Source organism: Coturnix japonica, chromosome 5, assembly GCF_001577835.2.
Source record: "Coturnix japonica isolate 7356 chromosome 5, Coturnix japonica 2.1, whole genome shotgun sequence".
NCBI classification, from domain to species: Eukaryota; Metazoa; Chordata; class Aves; order Galliformes; family Phasianidae; genus Coturnix; species Coturnix japonica.
Window position 1 is genome coordinate 28,150,325 of NC_029520.1, and position 16,877 is coordinate 28,167,201.

General features: G+C 44.7%; 1 protein-coding gene across 1 annotated transcript; it reads right to left on the reverse strand.

The window, feature by feature from the left end:
- Nucleotides 1-575: 575 nt before the first annotated feature.
- On the reverse strand, nucleotides 576-11,545 carry LOC107314917 (alpha-actinin-1-like). The gene is made up of 7 exons (XM_032444922.1): nucleotides 11,488-11,545; nucleotides 10,592-10,834; nucleotides 7,614-7,780; nucleotides 5,576-5,656; nucleotides 4,970-5,035; nucleotides 3,363-3,521; nucleotides 576-1,476 (listed from the first exon to the last, which is right to left on the reverse strand). The coding sequence occupies exons 1-7, from the start codon at nucleotides 11,543-11,545 to the stop codon at nucleotides 1,318-1,320; spliced, it is 933 nt and encodes a 310-aa protein (XP_032300813.1). The 3' UTR covers nucleotides 576-1,317.
- Nucleotides 11,546-16,877: the final 5,332 nt, after the last annotated feature.

Genomic DNA, 16,877 nt, shown 5'->3' on the forward strand with positions numbered 1-16,877 from the left:
TAGGCCACACACTGCCATGGTTCGTGCTGTGAGCAGGGAAGTGCCACCTGTTTGCTTTCTGTCTCAACAAATCTGAAATGCTTACGCCCAGCTGGGGTTTTGTGTGAATCCTGTTGAGGAGTAAAAACACTAGCACAGCTCATTTAGCTGCTTGCCAAGACTCTTGAGATCTCTAAGCACAGACTAACAGAGCAGTCTAAGGATGCTCAGGACACACCTGGCTCCACTCACACTGCTGGTGCACCAGGGGAGCTGGACAGCCTATGGCTGACTCTATTTTAAAATAACATGGGTCTTTACATAGTGGTCACTCATTTCTACAGTGGTTATTTGCTTCACTTCTTGGTATTACTGTTTGTTGTTCTTTTTTAAGGTATGCTAGTTTATATATAGGTTATACCTAAAAGGCTTACTTGAAACACACCATGGAGTGATAGTGAAGATTCTTATCCTTAAAATCCATGACTCCTATAAGACTTGCGGGAGGACAAGAAATGTATTTCAGATTCTCTCCGTGTATGTGGTTTCAACTAAAGAGGACTAAACATTCACTATACAAATGAATAAAGTCTAGATTTGTTATCACAAGAAATTTTTAATATGGTTTGTGACAAGCAATATCAAAGTAACCAACTCTCAAGCTTCATCTGAAACCAGACAACTCTCAGCAACAAAAAATGCTGTGCACTGATAAACATAGGAGGCATATTGTATTTTTTTAATTAAATATGAAAACATGAGCTGTGTACATTATTTTTTTCCCTAGAAAACACAGCAATTTCAAAAGTTTATCATAAAATATTTTCATGAAATGAGTGAACCAGCAAACACATGCACTTGTGTGCCTTCCCCCCTCCAAAGATAAATGTGATAAAGAAGACATACGCAAATGTAGAAGGTAACAGAACAAGTGGCGTTTTGTTGTTGGTTGGTTCTTTTTGGAAAGGATGGAATGTAACATTGTGCTCGACTTTCTATGTCACAACAAAAAATATTTGGTGCAATATTTGAACGTTTTCTTTTTTTTAAGTTTCAATCTGGTGGAGAAAAATACCCTTTTTTCTATAATAAAATATGTCTGATCTTTTTAAAACGTAACTTTTTTTTTCTTCACAAAATAATTTTGTAAACTGTCATTTCAAGGGCAAGGTAGGCGGTGTCATGTCAATGTCCTCCCCCCATTTAAAAATGTGATCTGTTATCTGAAGCAAAACAGGGAAACACAAAAAAAGAGCTGAGCAGAGGCTGCTTTGCAAAGAGAAAGAAGGGTGTGTTGGACGGGGAGAGGGGAGGGTTGTGTGGTGGGGCAGGAAAAAGTTAAAGGTCACTTTCGCCATAGAGCGCCGTGGAGAAAGACATGTAGTCCAGGGCACCGGGTACAGCATCACGGCCAGTGTAGGGTGCCATCCTAGCAATGCAGTACTCAGCCTGATCAGGAGGCAGTTCCCGCCGTAACTCATCCACAGTGATGTAGTTCTGCAATGAAGACACAGGATAAGGCGTACGTTATCTTCAAAACACTGACAACCATCAGAGGTACCTCACTCCCTGCCCCCACAGGGCAGCAGACAGCAGCCAGGGGCTGACCACAACAACGAGACTTGTACCATGCACCCATACATAGAGCTCGCAGGGCATGCACCTCTCAGGGAAATACAGTTGCTCTCCCTACTGTTCGGCCAAGAAAATGTTTTTACCCAGGAGAGGAGGACTGTTTTTGCAGGAGACATGCTGGCACACCTCAAGAAAAGACCTGATGGGAGTTCAGCTAAATTGTTGTACCTTCTCATTGAAAGTGGAGGTCTGGCTTAAGGCAAACAGGAAGAAGCAGAAATTTCATTTGGATCCTGCCCCTGTCAGTTAGCAGTTAATGCTGCCTGGGAGCTGCCATTCCATCTCCTCAAAGCATGGAAGGGAGCCAGCCCCGCTAGCACTGGCTGGTGGCAGCAGACAAGTGAACACTTCTGGAAGCTTTCACAGCTCCGCTAATAATTCTTGTCTTTCACAGCAGGCATTTTTAATAAGCAAGCAAAATGTCTTACATCAATTTGGCTTCTGGAGGTTCATTCGGCTGAGGTGAGGCTAGCTTGGGATCTTTCCATGCAGCAAGTAACAGTAACTGCCTGTTTGCTAACCAGTAGGTTGTGTTTAGCTAACTGACTCGCTTGAAGTTTTCTGAATTACAACTCAGGTTTCAGAGTCTCTCTGTCTCTTTCTTTCCTTTTCCTTCCTATTCCTTTTTTGCATGCCTTCAATTTTGTGACTGGAATGAGTAGGAGATTTTTCTTCATAATGAAATATTGTCTGATTCATGTTATAGGCACTACAGCATATTAAACACCAACAATTATATTTAATGTGCTGTAAGGAATAAATGAGTTAGTAAATAACACTATATCCCCAAAAGCTTCCTTTCTCAGTGTTTAGCCCATCATGTTAAGCTAGAATTTTCAGGCCTTGAAAGAAAGTAGAACTGACTTTAGTTAGGTATCATGCCTTACAGAAAGATGGACATCATGGGTTTCTACATTACAAGTTATGGAAAGATATTAGTGAAGCACAGAAACCTACGCTGGATGAAAGGATAACTTATGATAGCCTGAGAAGTAGAATCCCGTGTTTCACGTGAGAGGAATAAAATCATTAGAAAACAAAGAGAATCATTAGTATTAGAGATATCACTTTTTTTTTTTTTTTTCAATTAAATTGAAGATTAGTGGGGATTTTTATGTTAGAAAATTAGGAACATATAATTTTTTTATATCATCTGGTTCCAGTGTCATTGCAAATTTAGAAGAGTCAGCATCATCCTGTGAGTTTTCTTATTTTCAACCAACTTATTATTAAAATACGCCCTCCTAAAAATGTGTAGCTTGCAGATATAACATATCTTTAGTGACAATCCAGTCTCGCCTCTCGGCCTTTTGATAAGATAATGTGTAGCATTCCGTGATTGACTGTGTAATGACTGCAGTGCCACACGTATATCTACAATGATTGTCTCGAGTTTATAGCTGTCAGTAATTAACAGTTTTTCAAGAAGATTAATCAAGAACCATCTGTTTAATCTATTCATACATTTTAAAGTAACAAATTGAAACTAAGCTCTTAATCAATTTTTTAATGCCAGAGTGGGCAACATAGTTCTGCTGATCTGCTGACAGCTGAACAGGACTTTCAAGTGCCTTGGCAGGCTGCTCATTAACCCACACTTCAGCTCTGCACTCCTCCAGCACTGCAGTGTTCCCATGAAAATGCCCTTCTTGCTGGAGAGTGCTTTCCTCGACACTTCCTCTTGCAGACAGAAGGGAAAAAGGAAGGCAGGAACAACACAAACTGGAAAGAAGACCGTAGAGCCTCACCTTATCTCCAGCCAGGATCTTGAAAGAGGCCATAACCTGGTCAGCAGTATCTGTATCTGCTGTTTCCCGGGACATGAAGTCGATGAAGGCCTGGAACGTCACTACGCCCATGCGATTAGGGTCGACAATGCTCATGATGCGGGCAAACTCTGCCTCTCCCTGGAGAATGAGAAAGTCATGTAAGCCTGGACACTTGGGCAGCAGTGCCATGAAAGTGAGGAGAAACTGTTCAGCAGCACATCTCACAGCTGGGAAAGCAAAGTCAAAGAGAAACAACTTCAACCTTTCATTAAAATACTCCTTTTTATCTGGCTGTGTGCAAATGCTTCCTACTCATTTGTCATCTGGAATATAATATTCTCAGCTATGCCTTAAGATAGCACCCAACTCCAGCTAGCTCTAGGATAAAGCTTCTCCTAGGGAACAATATCACACAGTCTTGAGTAGAAGATGCAGTTTTCTCTTGTAGCAGGTGTTGTGCTGGATGTCTGCAGCAATATTGGAAGATCTGCACTCATTACATCCTTTTATTTCCTGGACTTTCATGGTTCTCTTCTGCTGCTAGAACAGAATTCGCCAGTAGAAACATCTATGGGGCCTTGAATGTTTTCTGGCTGTACTAACTAGGCAGGCTTTGGAGAAAAGCAATTCTATATTGGAAAGGCTCAGTAAAGTAGCTTTTAGAGGAAAGGTTGTACATATAAGTTTACTACAGAAGGCAAAACCATGCAGAGTTTTCTGGTTTTCTGTAGGTTTTTATTTTTTTGCCTTTTTTATATAAACAAAATATTATCTGTTCTCTGTATCTTCTCTCCAGGTAAGGAGGAATAGAAATCAGAGCTGAGTATTCTCCTGGGTATATGATCTTCTAACACCTTTAGATCAGTATACCTGCCAGATTCATTGAAGTATCTCATCAAATGTTACTGCAGATTGGCACACTGCATCAAAAAGTGTCTGTGCTTAACACTGGGCTGAAAAGGAAGACAAATAAACACTGCTTTGCCTGACATAAGGAGCAAAGATACTGAGAGTAGAGCTCAACAATTTTGCACCTTAGTTTTCTCCTGCCCTTTAATGAACATCAGTATTTGGTGAAACTCTGCATTATTGTGCTTCTCAAGGTACCACATGAATGTGTAAGTGCTTTGGTGAGGGAAAAGCTACAGGGAGGATGACTGGAACTTGAACCTACTTACAAGAACAAAGAGATGTGAAATAAATGGCAGGAATGAGAGGAGCAACTTTGAATGTACTCAAAAATCGGGCTTCCAGAAGAGTTCAATTGATGCTTAGGTCTGGGAAACTTATGTGCCACTATGTAGAGCATATGTACCAATATAAGAAAGTTTATTGTTTCTTCCGCTTGTAGCTGCACAGTTTGATAAAGATAATTCTCACTTGAAATCCAAAGAATTAAGACAGTGATACAAATTCTTTTAAATCTTCTGCTACTGCTGCAAGACAATACTACATGTACTGGATTGAACTTTCATTGCTGGAAAATGAGATCGTATTTACCTTGATTCACTCACTACACATTCTACCTTTCTGAAGGTGGCTATAAGAATCACTTTGAACAGAAGCGATAGAGGGCTCTACATTACCATATTGTAACCCATCGAGATAAGGCAGGCTCGGAAATCTTCACAATCCATCATACCAGTCTTCTTCTACAGAGAGTGATGCAAAGATGGGAAAAGCCAAGAGAGAAAAGGAAGACCAGTCCAGAGAGAAATGAACCCACATGAGACATTACAAAGAGTTTTAGGGATGAGGAAATGGGAAAAAAAGTATTTAAAGGACAATGAAAAAAAATGTAGTAAAGATAGTTTATGAAAACATGATGTAGAAGTTGTTTTGGACACAGAATAGTTAGCATACCCAGAAAACAATGATGAGAAAGCAGAAGATATTAAGCAAGACACAATAAGAGATGGGCAAGAGAAGGAGAGTTAAGTGACACAGAAGTAAATGGAATAGTTTAAAGACATAAAAGGAATTCCCACAAGACAAACCATTACAGAATTAGGAAGGAATAGATACCAAGTTACATTTAGAGATAAAGTAGGAAGGAAAAGTGATGCATATATAGTCAAACACAAGAACAGCAATGACAAATACATTAAGACAAACAAGAAAAGAAAGGGAAAAAAACACGTTATTTTTTCACAGCTTAATATCTGTCTGTGTTCACCACTAGCATTCAGTACCTGTGCATCGTTTCCAATATCGTAACCCAAGCTGATGAGACAGGCTTTGAATTCCTCAGGGCCAAGTGTGCCGGAGTGGTCCTGGTTATGCGGTGTGCCAGGCAGCAGGACATGCAGTGCCAGTGGGGTGACGGTGTGGGGCAGAAGGAAGGGAGACACAGAGGAAATCAAAGGGAGGTGGAAAGACAACAAACAGGTGCACCATGCAGTGGGTGAGAGGACAGGGAGAGGAAGAATGACATGCAGATAGAAACACAGGAAAGAAAAATAAAAAGTGCACAACATTAGATATCACAATGACATTTCAGGATGTGCTAAAAATGCTCTTGAAACAGTTCCTTCTGAGAAAGCTCATCATATCTTGAGAGCGTTTGAGTGATAAAAACAGTCATTGCTCAGAAGCCTCAAGATCTCCATCTCCCAAGTGAATTACTTGCATCACTGCTTGTTACCCATAGTGCCAGAAGCCCTGTGCTTCGCTAGTAACCTGGAGAGCAGGTAAGCAGGAAGAGGCAGTGGGAAGCATTGCCTAATTCTTTTAGTCAACAGTCCCACCAAAGGAGTAGGTGAGGACAGGTAGGTCTGGCAACACACCCAAGGAAGCTGAGCTGTCAGGGCATCCCAGGAACAGACAAAGAAAAACAGCTGAAGCTCAAGGGAGCAGTGTTATTGCTGTACTCGTGAGACCTGCACATAAGGTGGAACTTTGATTGGCAAGCTGTTTGAAGTGCTCAGCTCTGAAAACAGCACTACTGTACAGCACTGCGCAATGAGGCTTGGCAGCTGCTGTTTCCCTTGCTTATTCCCTGCTCTCCTAGTGTTCAGATGAATCCATGATCACAAACTACTACATGAACTGAGAATCCCCATTCACCCCACAGAATTTTAGCTCAGCACAGCCTCAGGCATCGAAGAGTGCCTGCCGGCAGCCACCATCTTTGGCCATAGAAAGGAAGCTACAGACATCACTTTGGGGCCCATTCCAATGTGACTTTCCTCAAACAATCAGCTTTTTAAAGCCAGCATCAAGCCCTCATAACTCAAACACATAGCTGAAGATTGGGAAAGATGCTATCTTTCTTTATTATCATTCAGGCTGTTGTGGAGGAAAGGGCAAATGATATACAGGTAAAAATGTTAAATCTACAGGGCCGTGTGGGGCCTGCTAAGGAAGGAAGGTGTGGTTTTGGTTTTCGTTTGAAAAACTAAGGAAGGGCTTGGATGCACTCAGCAATCTGAAAGGGTTGTCAGCCTCTGAGAGGGGAAGCTGTAGCCCTTATTTCAGGGGATCTTTCAAACAGTCTGGATTGTGCAGCAAATGGTGGAGGGCACCTACATTTTCATCACTGATTTAGTACCTGCAGGCTGCTCATGAATTTACAAACACAGAGGGGGTTAACAACTGAACCTACAGTCAGTCAGGTTTCAGGTTTGGGCTTTTGTCTCTGCCTCCCTGTGTGAAAGCTTTCTGATCTGGTCGATAGAAGGATGCTGGCTGATGGCTAGCACACAGAAGGAAGAGCTGCAGGGAGGGTGTAGAGTATTTTCTTTGAGGAAATCTTTTCTTTTTGTATCTGTTACTGCCTTGACAGGTATTTCCAAAATAAGGCAAGGCAGGCTTTACATCAGGGTTTATTTATGTTTTGCAGCACCATGCTGTGCATAGATCCTTCTGTTTGCTCCATACAAGAGCAATGCTGTTTTTTTTTCAATATCAGTTTAAGTGGTGGTGTATTGGAGTGGAGTATGGCTGTTCCAAAGGATTTTATAAATCAACATAGTGAAGCTCAGCTAAAAGTCAAATTTCTTAAATAAGGCTTCACACATTTCAAACTTTACCTTTACTAGGGATCTTGGCATTTCAGATATCCTTCAGTCTAATGATCATTTCTTAGTCTCTGTGCTCCACAGGAGTGGCATTTTAAAGAATCAAACATATTCTATTGACTTAGTTTTATCATGGTGACTGTTTCTTATTGCACTGTGCAGTCTATATGGAAGCTTGCAGCTTACCAAGCTGCAGTCAGCACTGACTTACCCTGTCAAAATGGTTGAATGATGCTCTGAAGTCATTCATTTGCTCCTGGGTGATACCCTTGGCATCACGGGTCAGAATCTGGTTTTCCACTTCATTAATGGTTCTAGCAATTGTTGTTAATAGCTGCTCCCAGCCCACTCGAATATGCTGGAAAAAAAAGAGAGTAAGACAATTTTAAAACTAAAAAGCAGCTCTTCTGCCTCTGAGGCTACTAGATCAAACGTGCCACTTGTGGCAAATTAATTGATCCTGATGGCCAAGGCAGTCTATTTGCTCATTAGAGCTTCCTTCTCATCCGCAGTGTGAGCCAACTGGATGTTTAAAATGTGAATTCTGACTGCAGAAAACATTGAAGAGGCCACTTTCTGCTCACAATAAAGTCCTGGTCTTATTACAAAGGTCCTTTCCCTTATAGGTCAGCACAGTGGGGGCCTTTAACACAAAAGATAACTAAAGCCAATGCTTATAGGACTTATTTGGGCAGAAAACCCTCTTTACATGAATCAAGAAAATAAATGAACCACAGTCCTTGGAATATACTGGTGCTCCACTACATCTGTGGTCAGAGCAGAAACAAAAAAGCAAGTTTCAAAGCTCTCCGCTTTCCTAAGGACTTGTCATGGTTTAATAATTTTGTAATTTTTGCTATGGCAGTATTCCACAATCATAACATCATATAAAGCATGAATAATTTTACTGAATCTGCAACTTACAGAAGAAGACTACATCTCCCAGGGAACAAACACGATAGGTCACGGGACCTGGACTCTATATTAACTCTGTCGCAGAACAGACTGACGGTCTTTCGATTCTGGCGTTCAGGGGAGTGTGTGGGAGCCTTCAGCCGTTCGCCTAGATTCACAGTAGGCTCTCGGTTACGGACTCATTCTCTCTCCTATTTTGCTTGATTCGTTAGCTCAATTTTCAATTATATTGTAATTATATTGTGTTATCCTGTATTTCGATATAGTATTTAGTAAATAAGTGTGCCTCCTTAGATCGTTGCCGCTGTTTTCTTTTCTAATTAACTTTTTCCTTTCGGCCTAGGGCCCCTCCGGGCCACCGGCCCCCTGTCACGGACGCAGGTAGATTTTTAGTTTCAAACCGTGACAATTTTGGTGGAGAATGCGGGCAAATTGAGTTGCTGGTTTTTCTGTGTTTCTTCTGTTGCTCTTTTAGCTTTTAACAGAGCTACGAGTTTTTTTCCCTGTTAAGGAGCTATCTCGTGTTTTGGATTCTGCACCTGCGAGCTTGACCTTGAAAGTCCAGGCGGACTGCCAATACTCCGGTATATTTTATAACACACTGCTGAGCTTTGTTTTTTTTCTTTTTTCTCTCTATTGGAGAAAAAGATGTTTTCTCTACTAAATTTGTTTACCAGGACTGTGTGCCATTGTTCCTTTTTTGAGACGCTCCCGAACATATTGGGCCATGTTTTAGCTAGCCACTTTTTCTTATGGAGCTATACAATTGTATAATGGATTGAAAGCATGGTTAGCATGCTCACTTCGTATCTGTATACAGCTCCAGAGGGAAGCAACTAATGCAACTAATTATACAGAAATGGTGATTTTTAAGCGTGCTCCTCTTTCTTTCTATGAATCCTTAATGCAGTTTTTGAATGATTTCAGTGGGTCACACTCTTAATCTCCCTGATTCTATTGTTGGTTATTGTAGTGATCTCACTCGGTATCTGGATTTATAACATCAGGAGGAAGTCTTCCTTAGAGTCAGAGAATACTGAGTGGCAGGGAATTGAAGAGATTCTCAAAGGGACAGACATCTTCAGTGTTATTGGAGCTGTCACTCCCTGAACACGTGAAGAATCCTGAGAGTTTGATTGCAATTTTGAGGCAGGAATGTTGTGGCTCAGGCAGATCTTCAGGAGGCACAAATGATTTGGGCCTAGCTAATGCTTATTGGGCCTTAGTCAATACCATTCCTGAGAGAGAGAGGTCTTAGAGCTGAGCAGAAAAACTTTGGACTGAGAAGGTAGAGAGAGAAAAAGTCTTTGAAGCTGAGAGAAAAGATCTCTGTACCAACAACTCAATCTGGTACGAGAAAGAGAGTCTTAGAGCTGACCGCCAGCAAAACTTTGGGATGAGAAGGTAGAGAGAGAAAAAGCTTTGAAGCTGAGAGAAAAGATCTCCTGTACCAACGAGACTCAATCTGGTACGAGAAAGAGAGTCTTAGAGCTGACGCAGCAAAAACTTTGGGATGAGGAAGGTAGAGAGAGAAAAAGCTTTTGAAGCTGAGAGAAAAGATCTCCTGTACCAACGAGACTCCATCTGGTACGAGAAAGAGAGTCTTAGAAGCTGACGCAGAAAAATTTGGGATGAGAAAGCTCCCTGCAATCCCAACTCAACACTCTCCAGTCTGAGCACAGTGCCTCCGTCCGAGCACGACATTCTCCAGTCTCGAGCACGGCGCCCTCCGGTCCGAGCACGACGCTCTCCAGTCCGAGCACGGCGCCCTCCGGTCCGAGCACGACACTCTCCAGTCCGAGTACAGCGCCCTCCGGTCCGAGCATGACACTCTCCAGACTGAGGCGCGATGCCCTCCGGTCCGAGCACGACACTCTCCAGTCCGAGCACAGCGCCCTCCGGTCCGAGCATGACACTCTCCAGACTGAGCGCGATACCCTCCAGTCCGAGCACAACACTCTTCAGTCTGTGCATAATGCCCTCTCCATCCGGCATAACGCTCTTTCAGACTGAGCCCACAATGCCCTCCAGACCGAGCACAACACTCTTCAGTCCGAGCATAATGCCCTCCGGTCCGAGCACGACGCTCTCCAGTCCGAGCACGGCGCCCTCCGGTCCGAGCATGACACTCTCCAGACTGAGCGCGATGCCCTCCGGCTCCGAGCATGACACTCTCCAGACTGAGCGCGATGCCCTCCCGGTCCGAGCACGACACTCCTCCAGTCCGAGCACACGCGCCCTCCTGTGTAAGTGCGGTCGATCTCCAGGTCAAACATGACTCTATTGACTCGTTGTACACTGACCCAAGGCCGACTACAACGCCCTCAAAGCCAGTCGCAGCACCCTCCGGTCTGTGTACGACGAGCTCCTGTCTGACTACGACGCTCTCCAGTCTGAGCACGACGCCCTCCAGTCTAGTTATAACGTCCTCAGGGCGGAATGCGACACCCTCAAGTCTGAACCGTATTGTACTCCAACTTAACCAACCACCGGGACCAGGTACAATGTTGGTTGCCCCTGTAAGAGGGCGAAAAACAAAACGAGTTCAACTCAGAAGAGAAATGCAGAAGGAGTTAGAAGAGCGGAGGGAGTTAGGAGAGCAGGACTCAGGAGAGCAGGGGGACTCAGGAGAGCAGGGGGACTCAGGAGTCAGGGGGACTCAGGAGAGCAGGAGGAGTCAGGAAGACCAGAGAAGTCGGCGGAGCAGAGAGTTGTTAGAGCAGTATAAGAAGATGTTAGAAGGAGGAAGAAGTCAGAGGAGCAGAGAAAGTTAGGAGAGAGAAAGTTAGGAGAGAGAAGAAGGAGAAGGTCGCCTGGAGGAATAACACAAGCGTCAGAGTCAGGGTCAGAGTCAGACGAGGAGCCACAAAGCTAATTTTCTTTACGAGAATTTCTCGAGTCCAAACTTATAGATGGGGCAGCCTCATCAACACAGCTGCCAACATTAACACCTGAGACTCTGATAGAGCAAAAGGTGAGCAAAGTATTACACCACTTATTGATCGATCTTTTAAATTGAGTGAAATTCGAGATCTGAGAAAGGATTTCACACGTCAGCCAAAAGAAAATATGGTCACTTGGTTACCTTCGCTGCTGGGACAATGGTGCCAACAGTGCGTGGCTCGATGGCAGTGAAGCTCGCCAACTGGGTAGCATTTCCAGGGACTCACGTGTGACAGAGGTATAGGCACATGCCAAAATCGGTCCTACACCCTCTGGAAGCGGCATGTTGATAGCGGTAAGAGATAGATTCCCCTTTAAACGGGACTTGGAAGCCTGAGAAAAAGAAATGGACTGATATGGAGAAAGGTATCCAATTTTTGAGAGAAAGGGCTCTGTGGAAATGCTCTACAGCCCCCAGTTCAATCGTAACAATCCAAACCAATTACATGATCCTGAAGCAGTCCACTTCCACGACAAATGTGCGTGACTTTACAAAGGCAGCTCCAGAAAAGCATGCCAGTGCACTTGCATGGTATATGGCAAAGGGGAAAGAAAGCCCTTGTAAATGAGCTAATTAGCAGACTTCAGGAGCTTGAATTATTTATAAGCGCTACAGAAGTTAAGCTTTATACTTCAGCCATTGTCCAAATGGGTGAAAAAAAATAGTGGAAAGGTTAGACAAAGTGGAGGAAACACAAAAGTGATATTATTGACAAATTGGCTAATGTGCCTGATGTAGATGAATCCACGTGGTACCAGATGAGTGGAAACCAGGATTTCCACGATCGCCTTTGAGAGAGCTAAACAACATGAGTTCCTCTCGACCTGTATCATCGAAAATCTCAACCATAAAAAAGAGACGTCCTCGTATTCAAGCAAATGACAACGATAAGACCACCTCGTATTCAAGCAAAACGACAATGATAAGACCATACGTTTGCTTTGTTGTATTTCTTGAGTAATCATGGGAGGATATAAAGAAGTGGGTAAAACTCTTCCACTTCTGCAACTTCAGGCACGAGTGAAAGAATTACAATGCAAAACAACCACCAAGGTGAACTCTTCCAAAAGGAGGAAAGTTCTAGTTGCTGCAAGCCACCGAGGTAACCAATAGAGGGGCCCTGCCCCCAGCCGGGGGGGAAAGGACAAACAGCGTTATACTGGACTGTGTGGATTAAGTGGCCTGGCACATCTCAACCACGAAATATAAAGCCTTGGTGGACACTGTGCACAAGCACCCAATGCCCTCAAGTACACCAAGGGACACAACCAATTATATCCATGGAGTGACTGGGGGGTCCCAAGAATTGACTACTGTTGGCAGCGCCCGAAATGGTCTAAGGTCGCTCGAAATGTAAGACACGGGCGAAGTCCCGAGCCCTATTAGTGAGTGGCCAGAGCGCTGCCGAGTGATTCATCTAGGAAATTCAGCCAATATACAACGAAGTCTACGATGGAGTGGGGGATATTGGTCAGAATTATGTATTCCGAAAAGGACGAGGTATGCGGAGTGAGAAGGACCTTCAAATGGGATAGACATGCAGTGGCTCAAACACACATCCGAGCACAAGGTGATCTGAAGGAGACTAAAGATCCAGAGCTGAATTAATACCCCTGTAGGTGCGCTCGGCTCCTAAGTGCACCGATGAGCGGTCTTTCTGCTTCTTCGTCAGGCGTGGCCAAACTGCCTAGCTGCGCGCAAAGAAGTAACCAAGGTGACACCAAGACCGGCCTGTACCAGAGTTTGCACCTAAGTTGGTAATCGACAGAGCGGCAGAATACACGGCACCCAAAATAAGGAACTCTATTGCTCATTCTGAAAGGAGCAAGTTAACCTTCGCCAACATTAGGATATGTAATCAGGAGGCTGGATTAGCAAAACGCACTCAACGCCTTTTAACAGCGCCGATCATGCCAGTGCGGTAACAAACCATGGGGATGGAGGCTGACGGAATAGACAGCACTTGACGGCCTGGCCGAAGTCAATGCTTCACACCTCCATCTAAGTGCTGCTGTAACGCACATGCTAGACATCCAGTTATGTCATTGGGATCAAAAAAGAAGGCGGTAGGGTTGTAATGGCCACACTCTGATCACTTTGCGTAATGCCTTCTTTGTCCCATCCCATTGGCTGCAAAAATGAATAGCGCACACAGTTTGCTATTTTACCTGGACGCGGGAGTATTAGAGCCAAGACAAAGGACAAACCCTCCAGACGACTGGGACGGCACCCGTGGCCAGGACCAGCCGATTGACGCCACACCGGGGGGGTGGCAAGCACACGAGCCGCACAACCAACAAGTTTACCGACATCGAGGAGTGAGATCCAAGCGTACGATGCCGACGAAACGCAGCCAGGGGTACATCCGCCGCTCATGACCCTTGTCGGACAAGAGGTATCAAGTGTAACAAGAAGCCGCGATGAAAACATCGCTGTGGACGTGTAAGGGGACAATAACCCGCAGCAGAGGATGGTTCCCACAAAGGCGAGAAGGAGAAGGACAACAATCACCCAATTCTTTGAAAGTGCCTCGCGTCTTGCACGACTTAAGAGCAGAGCAAGGTGAAAGGAAGGCCTGACCAGGACAATCCATCAAGCGTTCCTCAATAGGCATAACCCATATGCCAAGAAGATGCGACTGGCGTCACATCCGGAGCAGAGTGTGCATGACAAAAATCACTAGTACTAGTCGCCCACAAAACTACAAACAGAAGACCAATCGTTTCTGGGGAGTAGTCGGGCTTTGGAGAAGATGCATGTCCAACGAACATACAAGCCACATCACTGGAGCACCCTCCCTCTATCAGGTTAACGACGGTAGATGGAAGAATAGTTGTCATGGTGGTCGGCGGATGAACAGACAGGCAGGCCTTAGTTGAGCAGAATAAAACGAAGAGAAAGAGCCCGTCGCCGTGCCCGAACTCTGGGGCCAGTACGATGACAGAACAGCAGCACAAGGGAATGTGACAGGAAGCATCCTCGAACCCACTGCTGCTGAGATGAGAAAGGCGTCCCACCTAGGGAGTGTTTGTGGGCGAAAGAGCTGTCCAGCCCGCGAGAGTACCGACGAAGCGAACCGGCCGGTAGGACAATTGTTTGGAGTCGAGCACTGGAAGTAAAAGTCTGGGAGAAGCGCTAGCAGCTCCAAGCTGAGAAGGCCGACATTCATCTAGCACGAAGTGGTCGGCCCAAATGAGGGGAGGCTCACTCAAGGGCCTGCTGTCTCGAAGTAGTTGGGGAATCAGCCAGGGTTCAGCTCCTTCTAGCACCTCGCTTGCCAGTAGATCACAACTGGAGTTTAAAAGGACAGGTTCCCGCACCCCATATGTACTGATGCCACTTGGAGTAAGCTGATTTCATTAATTACTCAACGAGCTCGAATGGGAAAACTCAGCCGTCTGGAATTCTAGAAGTGATCATGGACTGGCCTGAGAGTAAAAAAATTGAAAAACCACTACAGAAGAAGGTATCACGTGCCTAAAGAGGCACCACCATACATGAGCTACCAGAAAACCGAAAAGAAACTTTGCCCTATTCACAGATGGATCATGTCGATATTGTAGGGAAGCAATCGCAGATGGAAAAGCTCGCTGTATGGCAGCCCCAGCACGACAAGTTGCAGAGGCCACTTGAAGGTAAAGGAAATCAAGCTCAATATCGCAGAGGGTAAAGGCTGTTCAGCTGGCTTTAGATGTGCTGAACGGGAGAGGTGGGCCAATGCTTCTCTTTATACTGATTCATGGATTGGTTGGCAAATGCCTTATGGGGGTGGTTGCAACAGTCGGGAAAATGATAATTGGCAACGAAGGGTAAACCTTGTTTGGGGCTTCGCCTCTCTTCTCAACTGTGAGTAAAGACATCAGCTTGTCGCTGCTACCGTCAATATTAAGGCACAACTGAGCTTTTGCTTTGTAACAAGGTGCATGCCATCAAAGTCAAGATGATCATCGTCAGCTGGTGCTGGCCTACAATGAAGCTAATTGGAAAACTAGGGCGTGAAAAAGGAAACAAAATAAGGAAGAACCCGAGCAAATCAACCATCCCACGGCGGATTTTTGCATTCGCAGTCTGCCAAAAGCTGTTTGAGGGTGGCTCAAAATAGACTTGGACTGGCAGAACAGGGTGAGTATTATTCCCTAAGCTCGGTGGGCCCATGAGACTTCAGGTCATTGCAACGCACGAGGATGCGAGACCATACTCAATCGCAGCCAGCAGGACCGAGGGGTGGACTTAACTGGATGGACTCTCCATGTCGCTCAAGAGAATTACTTCAATGATTGAAGTTGGAAGGGACCACTCGCCGCCAAATAAAACTATAACATAGCCACAGTAGGATGGAACCTATTGGGGGGTATAGCCGGCACCGAATGCATAAAGCTATAAATATGGAGAGGGTCATGCAGGTGTGAAATTATTATCACCAAATTGCACACGCCGATCTCGGCCAATGGTAAAAGCGTTATGTAACTCACCCAATGGTGGGAAGCAACACTGGGTGGGCTTGAACCACATACGCCAGTACCCCGATGCTCAAACCGCCCGGAAACACCATATTAAGGGTTGGAGAAGCTAAAATCCTGTGGCGACAACTGGGCACGTGGCCGGAAAATGAATGAATGCCCTATGAAATAACTGGAACCCGACTTTATATGAAAGAAAGATGTGGCCCACACCTTGTAAAACCAGCTTGGAGCCAATAAAAAAGTATCATAAGCATTGAAAAAATGGAGACCCTCTCTAGAGCGCATAGATTTCCTTCTTATCTTCAGTGGTGACTACCAATTGGTCTTCTTGTCGTGTAAAAGAAAGAAAGTCCCCTTCTGCATAACCTTGAAGATCCTGTTGAACGATCTTCAGGAATTGGGGAATTGGGTTGAGAGTAACAAATGTAATGCATAGAGTCATATGGGTGGCGCGAATCGTATCAAAATTGGGAGACACCAATACGCAAGAGGCCCACTCGTGGAAAGTTGGATCAGTAGCTAAAGCTCCGATGATCTAATATAATGCGCATATATGGTCCTTATATATCAAGACAAATATAAGGAAACAAATATGCCCTACAAATCTTACAGTATCACAAAGTCTCCCTAAACCGATAACAAGTGGTAGGTGCGAGATACCACCCACCGCTTCCGTTCGTCAATTTATCGACATGAAATCCGACTGCAAGTAGCCCTAGATCAGTATGGCTTATAAGCATAAAGAGTATCTTTTGGGTCCTTCCGACGTCGTCTCCAGGAAATAGCGCGCCAAACCCCTATCCAATCGACAGACAAGACAGTGCTTCGCCGTACACCAGACTTAACTTCCACTCTTGCGTGAATACTCGTTTCTTTGCACGAACGAAGAGTACCTGGCGCTCGGGTGCACATCTCGTTGGTGTAGAATGGCAGCAAAATGGAAGTAATAGTGTAGCATGCTAACTCGTGTGTTCCAACCCAATCGAAGGGAAAATTTGATCCTCGTGTTGGGACGCGAGTAGCAGTGCCAAACTTTTGTATTCCCTCACTCTTGCAATGACTAACAGATTATTAAGTAGGTACGCTAACGCCGTGTTTAGGAGTCTAATCCATGACACAAAAGGTATTGTGCAAAAATAGCAAGGCGCCTACA